Source organism: Puma concolor, chromosome B3 (assembly GCF_028749965.1).
Source record: "Puma concolor isolate L17-30 chromosome B3, mPumCon1.1.hap2, whole genome shotgun sequence".
In the NCBI taxonomy this organism is placed as follows: domain Eukaryota; kingdom Metazoa; phylum Chordata; class Mammalia; order Carnivora; family Felidae; genus Puma; species Puma concolor.
In genome coordinates, this window is record NC_141672.1 from 29260686 (window position 1) to 29278724 (window position 18039).

General features: G+C 38.5%; 1 protein-coding gene and 1 long non-coding RNA gene across 7 annotated transcripts in view; one reads left to right on the forward strand and one right to left on the reverse strand.

Annotated features, from left to right (window-relative positions):
- BBOF1 (basal body orientation factor 1) overlaps positions 1 to 18039 on the reverse strand; it is a 48919-nt gene that overhangs the window by 14491 nt on the left and 16389 nt on the right. For 5 of the 6 annotated variants that reach the window (XM_086709291.1, XM_086709290.1, XM_086709287.1 and 2 more), the window contains 6 exons: positions 12685 to 12765; positions 10067 to 10137; positions 9158 to 9302; positions 7256 to 7749; positions 4353 to 4454; positions 149 to 223 (listed from right to left, as the gene is read on the reverse strand). In XM_086709291.1, the coding sequence (XP_086565417.1) occupies positions 149 to 223; positions 4353 to 4454; positions 7256 to 7749; positions 9158 to 9302; positions 10067 to 10137; positions 12685 to 12765 (968 nt within the window). The remainder of the gene's footprint in view (positions 1 to 148; positions 224 to 4352; positions 4455 to 7255; positions 7750 to 9157; positions 9303 to 10066; positions 10138 to 12684; positions 12766 to 18039) is intronic. The other variant, XM_086709289.1, reaches the window with a different exon arrangement.
- Positions 3125 to 8146, forward strand: LOC147579841 (uncharacterized). The gene is made up of 3 exons (XR_015252202.1): positions 3125 to 4484; positions 6948 to 7107; positions 7486 to 8146. It is a non-coding gene; the product is annotated as an uncharacterized LOC147579841 (long non-coding RNA).

An 18039-nucleotide genomic window follows, 5' to 3' on the forward strand; every position in this document is an offset into this window, starting at 1 on the left:
GACCTGTCAACAACCACATATACATGGAACTTGGTTCAGAGCAATAGACTTGTCCTACAACTCCCAGTCAGTTCTGGCACATATAAAATGTCCACCACCACCACTGTGATCAGGCTCACGTTCATTACCTTGTCAAGACAGCTCTTACCCAAATTCCTTTGTTTCTCCATCATCAGCAACAACATAGTCTGGAACTGAAGGCCTAGAGCTCTGGCTATATTTTCTGTGGTAGATAAAAGTTAACAATGAGGCAGTGTCTCCTCTTGTCCCATATTTCAACTGTGCTTTTTTTTTAAGTGTATTTATTTGAGAGAGAGCATGCGCACATGTGCATGAAAAGAGGAGGGGCAGGGAGAGAGAATCCCAAGCAGGCTTCACGCTAAGAGTGCAAAGCCCGACTCGGGGCTTAATCCTATCAACTGTGAGATCATGACCTGAGTCAATACCAAGATCAAGAGTCGAATGCTTAACTAATAATCATGATGATGATATTCCTCCAATAGCTATTAACGGTGATGCTTAAGACTGAACCAGAGTACTGACCAAAAACATGGCCAGAGAAATTCCCTTCCCACAAAAAGAACCTCAGAACATAGAAAAAATATCCAATGGTGATGGACCCAGTATGAAAATTTCTCCTCATACTTTGGCAAGTTTGGTTTAAGAACAGGAAGTAATCATATCACTGATTGAATACTCTAATGGAAAGTGAGCTGAACAGGATTATAAAAAGTACAGTAGGGGGGTGCCTGTCTGGCTCAATTGGTAGAGCATGTGACTTTTGATCTCAGGGTTGTGGGTTTGAGCTCCACATTAGGTGTAGAGATTACATAAAAATAAAATCTTAAAAAAAAAAAAAAAAGGCATAGTAGGTTGATTTGCCAGCAGGTAAGGACACATGCTCCACTTCTAAAACTTGTCCTCAAGTTGGTACATAGGAAAGCAGAATAAACCCATTCAAAATATGACTGTATTAAATAGTCTAATAATTATGCATGAGAAAAATATACTTTGGGGGTTCTTAGGTGGTTCAGTTGGTTAAGCGTCTGACTCTTGGTATCAGGTCATGATCCTGTCATGAGGCTGAGCCCCACATCGGGCTCCATGCTAAATGTGGAGCCTGCTTGGGATTCTCTCCCTCCCTCCTCTCTGCCCCTCCCCTGCATTCATGTGCTTGCACATGCGCTGTCTCTCTCACTCTCAAAATAAATAAATAAACATTTAATTTTTAAAAATGTACTTCGGATACTACTAGTACCTGAGTTATAGCCAGTGTGGTTGCTGGTGCACTAAAGAGTGCAGTTTATTGGTTATACTCCTTGACTTTGTCCAATCACAAAAATAGCATACTGTTAGATTCACAATCATACAATCAATTGAACTCTTAATGAACTTCCTAACTGCTCTGCTTGCCCTGGTAGACCATTTATCATCTAATCTCTCCCCAGTCTGGTTTGAGCTTTCTCATTTAATCTCATCTTCACCACACATTTCACTATTCGATTCCCATCTTCTTTTCCCTTCAACCAGCTCTGATATGAGATTCCAACAGGCTTAGACATCATTCCATTGCAGCTAGATTTAACTTCATTGCTTTGGTGCAAAGATTTCACTCACATTTCTTCGTTTCTGCAGTATTGAAAACAACATAGTATGGGACTTGAGACCTAGAACTCTGGTTGTTTCTCGGAGCACAGAAAAGTCAACTCACAATGAGACAGACATTCTGTAGCTATAGTCTGGATTCTACCTCCCCCTCTAAATAAAAAAAATAAATAAAATAAAATAAAATAAGACTCTTTGGAAGGCTCCCAGAGACAAAAGACCATTTCAAAGTCTTCCATCTTCCACTTAGCCTAAAATTCTTTAAACTCTTCTCTTTTGGCTGTCCTCTTCCTTGTTCTCCTATTCACTGCTGTGGTTATTTCTAGCCTTGGCCCTTTACCCTTCTACCTTCATACAACCTCCTACACTCAACTACCAATTTTTACTAAATATGCTCAAATCTCCTTCTCTAAACACCTGTACTCGAATCAAAGAGTATTTTTCGTTTCAATATACTGCCATCATCTCCAGTTCAACATCGAAAACACTCCTTGCTATTTCTTCTGCCCAGAATGTTTTTTCCTCTACCCTCTCTTCCTATATACCTTTCAGAGGTCAGCTCAAGCTTTTATTTCCTCATAAACTTTCCTGACCTCCTCAGTTGGGTCATAGTCCCTTAATCTAGCCTCTCTTACCACTGTATGCCACTTCTTTGAGCCAATCTCATAGTTGTCCTTTAATATTTGTGTGATGATTTGAATAATGTTTTCTTCCCACATAGACGATGAACTCCCTGAGATTAGGAATGATGTCTTTATTTGCTCAACACTATATCCTCAATAAATAGTAGGCGCTCAATATGTATATGCTACATGAATTAATGGATGGATTAAATAAAATGTAAACATTTCCTTCACATTGGCTTTCCAGGTTTTTCACTTGCCTTTCATACCACCAGTCGTGCACTTCTAAGCTAAACGCCTTAAACATTTATACTTTGTTTTCTTGATTTCTTTTGCCTTTTATCACTAAGTCCTCTCTCTCCTTCCTAAGTGCCTCAGTTTCTCCCCTTTTCCACTCCTGCCCACACCCTCCACTGCCGCACGTCCAGAGTAACATGGCAGCTTCTGCTGGTTCCCAACTCTACTTTTGTCCTGCAGTCCATCCTATGTATATGTGTCACTGCATTAGGTTAAGGTCAGCTCTGGGAACAGTGGCTTATGAACCCTTTCAGTGAGACAGTATGAGAGTAGGGCTTATCGCTCTTGTATTCCTTCAAGGCAGAAAAGGAAAGTATGTTATACTACTTTAGAATAACAGTGGGATACGTTAAGGTTTTTCAGCATGTTTTTTGTTTTTTTTTTTTAATTTTTTTTTCAACATTTATTTATTTTTGGGACAGAGAGAGACAGAGCATGAACGGGGGAGGGGCAGAGAGAGAGGGAGACACAGAATCGGAAACAGGCTCCAGGCTCTGAGCCATCAACCCAGAGCCTGACGCGGGGCTCGAACTCACGGACCGCGAGATGGTGACCTGGCTGAAGTCGGACGCTTAACCGACTGCGCCACCCAGGCGTGGTTTTTAAGGCTCATCATAATTTAATCTATAGATCCAACCTTGTTTCTTTTTTTTAATTTGTTTTTTAATGTTTATTTTTATTTGAGAGAGAGACAGACAGCACGAGCAGGGGAGGGGCAGAGAGAGAGGAAGACACAGAATCCGAAGCAGGCTCCAGGCTCTGAGTTGTCAGCACAGAGCCAGATGTGGGGCTCAAACCCATGAACTGTGAGATCATGACCTGAGCCAAAGTCAGATGCTTAACTGACTGAACCACCCAGGCGCCCCAGCATTATTTCTAATTACTAATTACTCTCATTGCCACCATTTTCCTCAAGCCATGAAGTTTTCCTCAATGTTCCTCAAACACCCCACCTCTATTCCTACCTCTGGGCTTCTGCATAGGCTGTCTACAAAGCCCCTTATGTACCCTTCCCACTCTGTCTACTATTCCACTCTCCTACAAGGCACCCGGCAGCGTCACACTCTTTCAGTCTTCTTCACTGAAGTCTTCCCTAACTGCTGTAGGACACTGACATGTTGTCTGAACTCCAGTGATACTTTATTGTGCCACCTGATTTTTTTCTTTGCTATGTTTGGTTTTGTTTGGGCAACTAGATTAGAAACTGTAATCAAAGGCAATGTCTCTTAATTCCTGCAAATGTTCACAGTACCTAACACAGTACCAAACATGTAACAAGCAATTAATAAGAGGTTGATTTATTTTAGCCACTTTATAGTTCAGTACCAGTAAAGCATAGTGGAGAAAGAGAATGAAACGAATCATTAAAAAGAATGATTTGGAGTATCTGTGAATTTGTTTTCCTCTCTAGGTCTTTTATCTTGGTATTAGAGAGTCTCTAAATCAATAATCAGCTTAAAAATCACTTACTTGTTTTTGCAAACCAATAAAATCTTTTTTTACCAATAAAATCTTAATAATTATTTTGCTTCTCTTCAGTGACCACTCATTCAGCTGAACAATGCTGTACCTTCCTAGCAAGCATTACCTTAAACATCTAAGATCAGTCTCTTTTCTCCCCCCTTTAATAAATCTTTCATTTCTGTGCTCATTCATTCATCTCCCATCATTCGTCTCTGGGAGTGACAGGTGCTAAGCAGCATGATCCTTTTCCATTTTCTGATCCTTTCCCATTCCTTTAATTCTAAGTGAGAATAAGTTCATTCTTCCTATATGGTTTCTAGGTTTGGTAACACCTTGGTATTTCACTACAGAAATAGGAGTTACCTGGAAACAAAACCATTCATTTTTGCAAAGAGCAATCGCAAGACTTTCTCCTTTTGCTCCCAGGTCAAATCTTCAATATCCACATTTCCTTGAATATCCGTCCTGGAGAATTTCAAAGGCAAAATGGCCAAAGTAAGCATCTCTCCTTTTTAAAATTTAAAATATGTAAATATGAGAAAAGAAAATTTCCAAACCATAACTATTATGAGGTTTCCAAATATGATGACTACAAAGCAAACTGTGTCCATTACAAAATCACGAAGTTGAAGAGGATATCAATATGCTAGCCATTCTGAAATGCTATGTAGTCTTTACGATAAAAATAAGAAAAACTATAACACAAAAAAATGTGTGCTCAAACATTAAGCAAAAGGGCAAAAAGTTGTAATATAACATCATGCATCCAGATACAAAAAGAAAAGGAACAATACAACAAAAACTGGTTGTTTACAAGGTGAGATTATTGATAAATTCCTTTTAACATTTCTTTTTGTATAAGATATTTTGCTATGAAAACAGAGTGACAAGAGGTACGTTTAGAAAATAACACGTAACTTATCTAGTCTATTTACCGACTTCCAAATAAGGCTGCAGCTAAGCTTTCCAGGCAGGTCTTTGGCTATACTATAACTTTCCCAGAAGATTTGTAGTCTATTTACTATTTATGAAAGCTGGCTGACACTGTAGAGAGTACTGTGTTTCACAATGTAAGAAATGTTTTTGCATATACATCAGTTGGGTTAGTTTTCTTTAAAAGTTTAGGTTTTGCCTTATGATCACCATATACTTAAATTGTCCTTCCCCAATCTGCCTCTTAAGCAGATGATGTAATATTTTAATCACCATTTCTGCCCTGCTGGTACAGGCAATAGAACACTGAGGTTAAGGTGAGAAGTTGTTCAGTAGCAAAAATGTCACACAGGGCAGAAGAGGAAGAGTCCAGTTTCTGCAATAACAATGTGGAGAATCATTTTATATACCTCTCTCTGAAATACCACTTTGCAGACAAAAAAATGTAAAATAGACTGGCATATGTATGCTAGGGACTCAACTTGCTTGACGTATTAAATTTTTTTTTTTTTAATATTTTTTTTCAACGTTTATTTATTTTTGGGACAGAGAGAGACAGAGCATGAACGGGGGAGGGGCAGAGAGAGAGGGAGACACAGAATCGGAAACAGGCTCCAGGCTCTGAGCCATCAGCCCAGAGCCCGACGCGGGGCTCGAACTCACGGACCGTGAGATCGTGACCTGGCTGAAGTCGGACGCTTAACCAACTGCGCCACCCAGGCGCCCCTTGACGTATTAAATTAAAAAAAGGACATGGGGCACCTGGGTTAGGGTTAGGGTTAGATAAACGTTAAAAAAAAACATTAAATTTAAATTAAAAAGAGGATAGGGCACCAGGGTGGTTCAGTTGGTTGAGCATCCAGCTCTTGATTTCAGTTCAGGTCATGATCCCAGGGTCGTGTGATCAAGCCCCACATCAGGCTCTGTGCTAAGCGTGGAGCTTGCTTAAGATTCTCTCTCTCTCTCTCTCTCTCTCTCTCTCTCTCTCTCCCCCTCTCCCCCACTCGCATGCTCTCTCTCTCTCTCTCTCAAATAAATTTTTTTTAAATTTTTTTCTTAATGTTTTTATTTATTTTTGAGACAGAGAGAGACAGAGCATGAGCAGGGGAGGGGCAGAGAGAGAGGGAAACACAGAATCCGAAGCAGGCTCCAGGCTCTGAGCCATCAGCACAGAGCCCCATGCGGGGCTCGAACTCACAGACTGTGAGATCATGACCTGAGCTGAAGTCGGACGCTCAACCGACTGAGCCACCCAGGCGCCCCTCAAATAAAATTTTTTTAAAAAGAGGAAATTACAGAGAAATTACTGGTAATACAAGTAATAGACTTCTAAATATGGCAAAAAGGTTTTAAAAAATTATGGTATGGACATTTTGAAGAAGACAGTCTTATCTTTCAGAAGCCACTGACCATGTCCAACCTTCCCAACAGATACATAGTTTAAAAGAACCTACTAATTAACCCATTAAAAAATAAATCAGAAAACACATTTGGAAGCACTGTTAATAAGGTGTTCAGTACATAGTAGTAGGGAGTCCTTTTAAGTTTCTCAAGCTAAGGCCTTTGAAGAACCTAATTGCACTGGGAGATAAAACTTTTTTTTTTTCAGAATAATCTTTAAAATGCACTCTAATTTATGGTTCATAGGAGTTAAGAGTGCACTGACAGACAGAAATGCTAACAGGGAACAGTCATTGTATAAAGTCTACAACTGTCTCAAGCATCCTGCTACCTTTATTATGGTGGCAGTAGATCTGTAGCATGTATTTTGGAAACTTGCAAGGACTTTTGGTCAGTACAATGATGGGGTCCCACTCCTGGATGTCCTCCAACCCATAGAACAGTTCTGTGCAACAAAGAATTATTACAAAGAACTGTTATATTGATTTCTTAAATTATATGTTTAGTTAGATATTATCTATGAATTTCATCTCAGTGAAAGGAACGTTACAAAATATTTGTAAAAGTAAGCTTATCAAAAATGTTTAACCTGAATCTGATCACACCTTTATAATGAATTTACAGAAAAGAAAATAAAGGAACATGTTCAAAGATACTACAATGACAGTCTATGGAACAAATGATCTAGTCTCTTTAATAAGTCTCTGTCTTGAAAAAAGGAAATCTACTAAGAATACCTACTAAGCCCCACACACAGTGCTAAGCACAGGGGTTATAAAGACAGGTAAGACAGTTCCTATCTTCGAGTAACTTAGTGAGTAATCTATTCAATACTTAGATATTATGTAACTGAACTCCTCAGAGTGCTTATTTCTCTAAAGGGCACAAAAATAGCTGCACAAAGGATAAAATATTAAAGCCATGATTAGTACCATTTCTCAGCCTCCATAAGATCTTGAGTTACGCTATTGGTGCTGTGCTCTTTGCCATCGAACGTTCGGATCTGGGGATATTCTGTTCTTCCTGCACATGCCTCTCTCATTTTAAAATTGAAAGCAGCTTGTGCTACCTTTTTGTAATGCTTCCTGCCAAGTAGGATCTGTTGCTTCACTTGGTGCAGAGCATCTAAAAAGAAACTTTCCACTTCTGTTCTCTCATCCAGTATGTTCTTGGCCAGCTTCTTCACTCGATTCATTTCCCTGTCCTTCATCTGGAGAAGATGTTGCAGCTTGTCAATTTCAACCTGACCTGCTTGGTTCTCTATCATTGCCTGTCGCTGCATTTTTAGAACTTCAGCCTCAAACTCTCTGGTCATACAACTCAGGGCAGTCTCCAAGCTTACCACCTTTTTCTGAAGAGTTTGGATTTGTAATCTCTGCTGGGTAAACTGCATTATCTTTTCCTTAACCAACAGATCATTGATTTCCTAAAAACAAAGATGAGAGAGTTGATTTTCTTTAATCAATTTCAAAACTTAAAAGTTCCTCACTAGTTTCCATTACATCATTAGCTTAAATTTGATACCAGGTTGAGATGATGATATTTGGTATTCTGTGTACCGAGAGAAAAAACATCTCAGGGTTCTTCTCTGGATTTGTGAAGGCCACTAATTTTGCTGATTAAGAAACTTTCCTTTCTCTAAAATTCCAATAGTTTAAATATTTTATATTATCGAAATGGGTAATTTCAAAATCAATAAGATTATACAGTAAAACATTAACAACTATATACTGGAAAATGTTGCCTATCCTAGCCTATAGGCTAGTGGCCCATCCCTTTTCCATTTTCCCTTTCCTCCTTAGTAATAAAACTCCATTTTTTTTTTTTTTTTTTTCAGGAAGGCAGGAAGCCCAATTGAAAATTCCCAGTCTCCCTTGCAGTTCAGCAAAGCTATGTAACTAAGTTCTGGTCAATGAAATGTAAGTAGAAGTGTTTGCAGGACTTCCAGGAAGACTTCTAAAGGGGAGGGGGGGCATAATTTTTCCTTCCTGTCCTTCTTCCTTCCTGCTTTCTGGGTAATGGTTAGAGATCTAGCAGCTGCTTTGGGCCATGAAGTAACTTTGGGGATGTAAGCCATACGTTGCCCAGCAGAGTTAAGGAAACTGAGTCTCTGTTGACTTTGTGGCACTACCCTTCCAGCTCTGGATTGCTAACCTCCAGACTTCATTTAGAGGAGAGAATAAACCCTTACATGGTAAAGCCACTGTTGTCGGGGCTGTTACAGCTGAACCTATTCCAAACCAGTAATTCAGAGACCAACTCTAAGCAAAGTAAAATGAGTATTCTAAGGTAGTAGAGGATAGGGTTTACATTTATGTTTCTGATATATTCTTTATAAAGCCAAGTCAAATACTTCTTTTTTTATGTTTGTTTGTTTGTTTGTTTATTTATTTATTTATTTATTTATTTATTTATTTATTTATTTTTGAGAGAGACAGAGAGAGAGCACATGCTCAGGGAGGGGCAGAGAGAGAGAGAGAGAGAGAGAGAGAGAGGGAGGCAGAGAATCCCAAGCAGGCTCCGTGCTATCAGCACAGAGCCTGATATGAGGTTTGAACCCACGAACTGTGAGATCATGACCTGAGCAGAAATCAGGAGTTGGACTCTTTAACTGACTGAGCCACTGAGGCATCCCAAGTCAAATACTTCTTATGTCATTCTCATAATTAATCCTTTCAAATAAGAAAGGTACATCATCCAGACAGAATAAAAATGGTCCCAAAGTCCTCATGTATCATTATTACACTCAATTCTTCATATTTACCAACCCAATCCTTAAATAAACAAACGAGCAAACAAACAAAAAACCCAGAAAGTCCAAATGGAGTGGGAACCTTCTGATGTAAAAGGAAAGTTTGAGTCTCTTGCAACTTCTGGGAGTTTTTTTGTAGAGCCTCAGCTTCCTTCAGGTGGTATGCGAGGGCTTTCTGGAGATAAACATTCTCTTTAAAAACGGCTCTTCCAGCATGGTTCAGTTGCCTGAAATAGATAGATAGATATATGATCCCAAAACACAGGTGTTAAGTTTTAGACTTAAGTTTTAAACTAGAACAATGACTGCCTTATCCCCCAACATTAAAAATAATGACCACGACATATTTAGTTTATGGTAGGGACTCAAAAGAGGTGGGGGATGTCACTAAGTTTTCACCAATGGAAAGTGAAAAGTTACGTGTTACTTCCAGTCCAAGGCAGTTAGGAGCAGATGGGTTTCCATGCTCTCTCCTGTCCATATGACTGGATGGAAGAAGTCCAAGATAGAAACAGCCCCAGTTCCTGAATCACCACTCAAGTAGAGCGATCAGACTTATACTGGATTGTTAAGCGAGCAAGAACTAAACCATTGAGACTTCGGAATTTATTAACACAATTAAATGTTACTTTCACTAACATACCTCATGACAACTCTATACAGTTGCTATGATTAACCCCGTTTTTAGACGAAGAAATTTAATTTCAAAAAGGTTAAGAAATTTTCCAACAGTCATGTCGGTATACATGTTGAGAACCAAAGTCTAACTTCAAAGCCAGGGTTATTTCCTCCACACCACCTTGCTGCAGAAAGGGTGGGTGAAAAAGGGGCGGGGACACAAAGAGAAAGAAATAACGAGGGAATGTAAACAAGAAAATTTGAAGAAAGCAAACCAAGAGAGAAGGGAGAAGACAATATGATGAGAACAAAACAGACCAGCAAAAAGTTAAGAAAAGCTATGAAAAAGAAAAAGGAGGCAGCAGTCTCTTACGCGATAGCTTCATGGTGAGCTCTCTCTGCCAGCATTATTATCTTCTTTTCAGCCTCTTGTTCTAGTCGATGCTAAAAAAGAAAACAGACTTTTTTTTTAAGTTTACTTATTTATTTTGGGGGTGGTGGCGGCAAGAGAGAGCCGCCTTCAGGCGGCTGAAGGACAGGCCTTCAGCTGTCAGGGCAGAGCCCAACAAGGGGCTGAATCTCACTAACTGTGAGATCATGACCTAAGCCGAAATCAAGAGTCAGATGCTTAACGAACTGAGCCACCCAGGTGCCTGTAGGCTATTTTAATAGAGTTATATTTCTAACAAATTTACACATCAAAAAGTGAAGTATTTATTTTATAATGCCAAACAAAATGCTCCTGTCCCCATGACCTAGTGTGAAGAACTCCAAGTACTGGTGGAATAGCTAGCAAAGAGGATAGTGTGAACACAGGAACCTCAGGGTACCATCTGATCTCCCCATTAAAGAAGCAATATGACACATAAATAGAAAAAAAAAAAAGTCCACATCAATAATGGAAAGTGGAGCTGGGATAAATTTCTGCTAAATACAATGTGGTTAGAGTCATTTATTTATCCAACAAATCCCTATTGAGCATTAGTATTGTATCAGATTTTTTAGATGCTGGAGATTCTGTGGTGAAAAAAACCAGATAAGGTCCCTGTTCTGACAGACCTTGTATTCTAGGTGAGATCCAAACAACGATAATAATTAAAGTGCACTGAGCTTTTACCATGTGCCAGGCATGGTTCTAAGAGCTTTATGTGTATTATTTACCTATCACAACAACCCTCAAAATTAGACACTATTATTATCACCAAGAACAAGGACTGAGGAAACAGGGAAAGAGAGGTTAGTGACTTGCCCAAAATCAGATAGCTGGTAAGTGGCAGAGCAGAGATTCATATGCAGGCAATGTGATGCTTGTTTGCTCCCTAACAAGCAAACAAACGAGAGAATTAACAAACTGTGATGAATGCTGTAAATGTAATAAATGGAGTAATGAGATAGATAGTAACTGGGGGAGATTATGTTAGATTGGGGTTTAAGGAATCGATTTCTGAGGAAATGACATTTGAGCTCCTAAGAATGAGAAGAGCCAGAGCTGGAGGAAGAACATTCCAGAAAGGAACACCAAGTACAAAAATATGTCATTGGGAAAGGGCTTGGTGGTTCAAGGAACAGAAAGGATTAAATAGGGAAACAAAACACCTATAACCTGAGGGATGTCCTTTATATGACCAGGTGGAGCATACTATAGTAAGAGACGAATAAACAAGGCTTACCGGAAAGCCTCTGCCATAAACCAGCAGCACTGGGGTTCAAACCAGCACAGGAGTTCGTACCTAACCATGAAATTTACACCGAACATAGTGAGACAGCTACTGCTGTGGCTGGCCATCCCAATACTCATTCCCATCCTCCCTTTCCAGCTTTCACTAGTGTCTGGAAAAAAACACTTACTTTCCCAGCATCCAATATAACATGGCTCTGACCAATGAGATAGATGTAAGACAAAATCTGCTAAGAGCTTCTGGGAAAGCTTTCCCTTCTTCCTGCCTTAAACACAGACAAATCTTAGAGCTGCATTAACCATCTTGCAACTATGAGGGAAAGGCCAGCAGCCACCTACTTCCAGACATAAAAATCCTATTTATATAGGCACTGTCAGACATGTATGCTGCAATCTGACGAAGCGCTCCTAACCTTTGTTTGTGGAAATGCTGCACTTAGCAGAGAAGAGAACAAACAAGCTTAGGGGGTGGGATAGAGGGAAAAAGGCAAGTGAGAGCAGCCCATTCCTGAGGACTTCCACTCCTAACAGTGCCAGGAAGTGCCTGAGAAGGAAAGCACCAAGATGCTGCTCCTGCCCCATTCCTAGGTTATTTAATACAGAAACGGGAAATCTAGAGCCACTTTTTACGGCAAATTTTTTATCTAAACCTGATATGAGTACTTATTTGCCCCACCCTCAACTTCCTACATCCCTACCAGTTTCTGAAAGAAATCTGTTCAATTCTTCCCTAAGAATGAACAGTTAAAGGAAAGTTTAGAAGACTTAAAGAAAAACCATGGGTCCTCTGAAAAGCTCGCAAAGAAGTGTTCCAATGCACTTCCCACGATTTGGAGAATTAATGTCAGAGGCACAGAGAAATGTAGAAGTTTGTAATATGCTAAGGAACATTTTTGAGCCCCCTTTTTATTAACACCCTTAGCTTAGCTTGGCTTGACTAAGGAAACACCATCATGTGTACCAGAATGACCTCTCCCATCTCATCCCCCTATATAATGTGCTACATGCAGCTTTCCTTCCACTAGGGGAACACCAAGCTGAAGGGACTGTGTCCTGAAGCTTCGGTAAGATAACAATCCCTCTTTAGGATTTCAAGAATCTCTAACTGACTAGACACTGAGATATCTAGAACAGGTTTCATTTTCCCTATTTTTTTTATCTGCTGTCATTTGATAAACAATCCTCTAATAAGATACCAAAAGAAAGGTTGACATGTCTCAGAGTGCATATAGATACTTATAATGTTTTAGTAAACAAAATATTTCTTCTTTTTAAAAACAAAATATTTCTTAATTAACACTAAAGTGTTGTACCTTTTCTTCAAAAAACTTGCCCTCCAATCTTCTAAGAGTCTCCTGATGTTTCCGCTCCGTGTTCCTTAAATTCTCCTTGAGCTATAATTACAATAACAAAAGAAAAAAAAAGATCAATAAGAAATGGGGGTGACTGAGGCACATTCCTGGAAAATTCTCAATAAAAAGAACATTTTCTGTTATACATTATTTCTTAATCCTGAACACACAGGAAAATTCCATGTCCCTACCCGTGAGTACCATATTTCCCACCAATCGTCTATAGACTTACAAGATCAGTATTGAGTTTCTAAAAAGTTATTCATGAACAACAGTTCCCAGAACAGACAAGTTGTTCTCATAATCATATTTGCCAAATATCTTCATTTAAACATGTAGACTCATAGAATCATAATATTTTAGAATTGGGGCACCTGGCTGGCTCAGTTGGAGGAGTGTGTGACTCTTGATCTCAGGAGTTCAGGTCCCACGTTGGGTGTAGAGATTACACTTTAAAAACATAATATTTTAGAATTGAAAGGGACCTTAAAAGTCACACCAGACAATCTCCCACTTAATATAGGATTCTTTCTATGAGAAAAATATCTAGAGACAGAAGTATCACGAATTCAAATGTCATTAATTCATTAGACTAGCCTTTCATAGTTCCCATTTTTAGAAAATCCTCCCTAGTATTAATCTAAAATACATATCCCTATGATTCTCATAGATGGATCCTTCTGTCCTAAAAACATGTATACATGGAATAAAAAGGACATAAAACTCTTCTAGGCAAAGAAAAGTAAGCTAATTTAAAGCTATGTTGTAGTCTACATTTACTGGCAATCAGTCAGGCTGAAATAAGCATACTCCATCTAATCCATAAAAAAGGTAGTAGAGTGTCCCATGAGACAACTGTTTGACTCTGGGCAAATCACTTCTCCAAGTCTCAGGTTTCCAGGAATAAGAAGAGAATAATAATAGTAACTAGCTCATAGGGTGTGGCCAGGATTAAATAACAAACAATACACGTAAAGTACCTAGCTAGAATAGTAACCATTTAATATACCAGCTAGTTATTATTATATCTACTATTGTCCTCCCTTATACTTAATAATTATCCTGTGATCTCTGTCCCAAGTGTATTAAATCTCCATTTTATATGATCTCATTCAGATATTCTTTCTCTCTGTATTTTTCATACATTTTTTTTTAAAAATGGCTTCTGATATCATTAAAGACTGAAAATTAATGTCAGTGTACATTAAGTTTATGGAAATGTCTATCATCTCAGTGTGTGGGAAGATGGACCTTTCAAAATCCATAAATTAACAAATGTTTCTAAAGATAATTAGGTAATGCCTACCAAAAACTGTTCTTTTTGGGGTGCCTGGGTGGCTCAGTTGTTTAAGCGACTGACCAGCTCAGGTCATGATCTTGTGATTCTTGAGTTTGAGCCCTGCATCAGGCTGACTGCTGTCAGCACAGAACCCACTTTGGATCCACTGTCCCCCTCTCTCTCTGATCCTCCCCTGCTTTGCTCTCTCTCTGTCTCTCTCTCTCTCTCTCTCAAAAAAAATTTTTTTTAATCTTTTTTAAGTTGTTTTTTTTTTTGAGAGAGAGAGAGAGAGAGCAAACATGAGCACACGAGCAGGGGAGGGAGAGAGAGAAGTGAGAGAGAGAATCCCAAGCAGGCTCTGCTCAGCACGAAGCCTGACCCAGGGCAGACACAGGGTCCACCTTGGTCCAAACTCAAGAATCAGATGTTTAACTGACTGAGCCACCCAGGTGGCCCCTATCAAAAACCTTTAAAAGTTTATGTTCTTTAACCTACAAATTCCACCTCAGAGAAGTCATCCTAAATATTAATTACAGATGTAGAAAAACATTTTGTTACCTAGGTGTTCATCAGTTTATAATAGTGGAAAATTAGAAAAAAGTTCAGATGTCTAACAATGAGGGACTAATTAATAAATCATGATACATCTACCCATGATACATCTTACCTAATAAATCATGATACATATGCCTCGACTAGTCAAAAGATTTTATAGAAAAATATGTAATGGCATTGAGGGGTACCTGGGTGGCTCACTCAGTTAAGTGTCTGACTCTTGGTTTCGGCTCAGGTCATGATCTCACAGCTTGTGGGACTGAGCCCCCCATCTGGCTCTGCGTTGACAGCATGGAGTCTCCTTGGGATTCCCTCCCTCTCTCTCTCTGTCTCTGTCTCTCTGTGTCTCTCAAAATAAATATAAACTTTAAAAAACAGTACCTTTTTAAAAAAAAAGAAGAAAAAAGAAAAATATGTAATGGCATTGAAAAATGTTCACAATAAAAGTGAAAAAGTCAGGGTAACAGTTTGTACATAATAACCTCATTTTTTAAAAAATAGCATATATATATATTTGAAAGATGGCTTTTATTTATTTATTTATTTATTTATTTGAGAGAGAGAGAAAGAGAAGAGGGGGATCATAGGGAGAGAAAGGCAGAAGAGAGGGAGAGAAAGGCAGATGGGGGAGAAAGGCAGAAGGAGAAAGACAGAATCTTAAGTAGGCTCCATGCTCAGCATGGAGTCGGACACGGGGTTCGATCCTACAACCCCAGGATCATGACTTGAGCTGAAATCAAGAGTTGGATGCTTAACAATCTGAGCCTCCCAGGCGCCCTCTAAAATGCCATGTATTTTTAAACGTCTCTACATAGAGGAAGAAAAAGAGAAAGAAAATAGACCAAAATATTTAATGGTTATCTCTAGGTAGTATAACTGTGAGGAGAGGGACTTTAATTTTCTTCTTTTTTATCAGCTAAATTTGCTGCAATGGGTATTATCACTGTCAAAAGAAGATAGGCTAAAACAAATTATTTTAAAATAACTGCAACCTACCAATGTGTGCTCCTTCTGTTAATTACATAGACAGAAATCATTTTTTTCTTTAAAATTTAGAAATTTAAAATTTCTAAAAAAATTTAAAATTGCTTTGAATATTTTTTGATAATCTAAGTTTAACTAGCCTCTTTTCATTTGTATAGTGAATTCCATATACACAGTATAATTAATTTTCTTCCTTTATCTGTATACTCCCCTCATTTTAAGTTCACGGGCCTCTACACCTGCCCTAAATCTTCCATATTTTGGATTTCAGAGAACCACCTTATTTTTTCTCACAAACCAGTATCTTTTGCCTGAATTTTAAGTCTTCCTGGCCCACGTCCCTTTTGAAAAGTCCGAAATCTATTTCTCCATTAGGTGGCAATATTGTTCTTAAAAAAAAGAAATCATACCTCTAGAATACCCACTAGTTAATTCATTTTGATTCAGATTGTATACCTATACTTAAGATAGCTATTGTGAGAGTTCCTAAAAAGTTATCAATCTTAAATTGATTCAATCTTCAGTATTTTCATATTAAAAAATTTGATATTCCTTCTAGAAAATTTTAAGCTTTTTTTTGGAAATTATTAATTGTAAAGTATTTTGAGTATATATTGCAATGATTTAATATACATATACATTATGAAAGGATTTCTCCCATCTAGTTAGTAGAAAACTTGATATTCCTTCAATTACATTCTTTAAGTTTATTTATTTTGAGAGAGAGAGCTCAAGCCGGAGGGGCAGAGAGAGAGAGAGAGAGAGAGAGAGAGAGAGAGAACCCCAAGCAGGCTCCACATGTCAGCACAGAGCATGATGTGGGGCTTGAATTCACAATCTGTGAGATCATGACCTGAGCCAAAACCAAGAGTCGAACACTTAACCGACTGTACCACCCAGGTGCCCCAATCTTCAATTACATTTTTTTAATGAAAAGACCTACTCAGAATTTAACAAAGATTTATTGAGCATTACTGTGTTATCTTGTGTTTGATGAATACAAATGAACAATGGTGTTCATGCCTCAAAGAATTTGTAACTAGCAGGGGAGATAAGGCAAATAATGAATATGTCAAGGTAAATGAGCTAAGTGGTATAAAAGAGATAAAAAATGCTATGAAAACACACAAAGTATTACTTTTTTTTTGCTAATAATCTTTTTTCTTTTTTCCAGCTTGATGAGACAAAATTGACATATAAAATGGTATAACATATAACATGGTATAAATAATAAATAAATAGGGGCGCCTGGGTGGCGCAGTCGGTTGAGCGTCCGACTTCAGCCAGGTCACGATCTCGCGGTCCGTGAGTTCGAGCCCCGCGTCAGGCTCTGGGCTGATGGCTCAGAGCCTGGAGCCTGTTTCCGATTCTGTGTCTCCCTCTCTCTCTGCCCCTCCCCCGTTCATGCTCTGTCTCTCTCTGTCTCAAAAATAAGATAAACATTAAAAAAAAAAAAATTTATAAATAATAAATAAATAAATAAATAAATAAATAATGAGCTAACACCTCCATATTGTCACATAATTACCATTTCTTTTTTGTAGTAAGAACATTTAAGATTTATTCTCTTAGCAACTTTCAAGTATATAATACAGGATTATTAGCTATCATCACCATACTATACATTAGAATCCCCAGAACTTGTCAACCTTATAACTGGACGTTTGTATCCTTTGACCAATATCTCCTTATATCCTCCTCCCTCCCAGCTTGGGTAACCTCTATTCTGTTGCTCGGAGTTCAGCTCTTTTTTAGATTCCACATATAAGGGATATCATATAATGTTTATCTTTCTGATTTTTTTCATTTAACATAACACCCTCAAGTTTCATCCAAGCTGTCACAAATGGAAGAAAATAAATACTTTTTTCATAGAAAATTATTACTTTGATTTATTTTTTAAAAATTTTAATGTTTATTTTTGAGAGAGAGAGAGAGAGAGAGAGAGACCATGCATGCATGAGAGGGGGAGGGGCAGAGAGAGAGGGAGACAGAATCTGAAGCAGACTCCAGGCTCTAAGCTGTCAGCACAGAGCCCGACATGGGGCTCAAACCCACAAACTGTGAGATCATGACCTGAGCTGAAGTCAGACCTTAACCGACTGAGCCACCCAGGTGCCCCTAAAATTATGACTTTTAAACATGACTCTGGGGACAGCCTTATGGAGGATATGCATTTGAGCTGAGCCTTTGAAGAATTGGTAAAATTTTAATGGATAGAGATCTATTGGGAGTATATTCTGGATAGAAGAAACAGTTTGAACTATGAAAAAAATGGCAGAAAGGGGATGCCTGGTTCAGTCCATTAAGCGTTCAATTCCTGATATCCGCTCAGGTCATGATCTCATGGATTGTGAGATCGAGCCCCACATTGTGCTCTGTGCTGACAACACAGAGCCTGCTTGGGATTCTTTCTCTCCCTCTTCTCTGCCCCTCCACCATTTGCTCACTCTCTCTCTCAAAATAAACAAAAATGAACTTTAAAAAATATGGCAAAA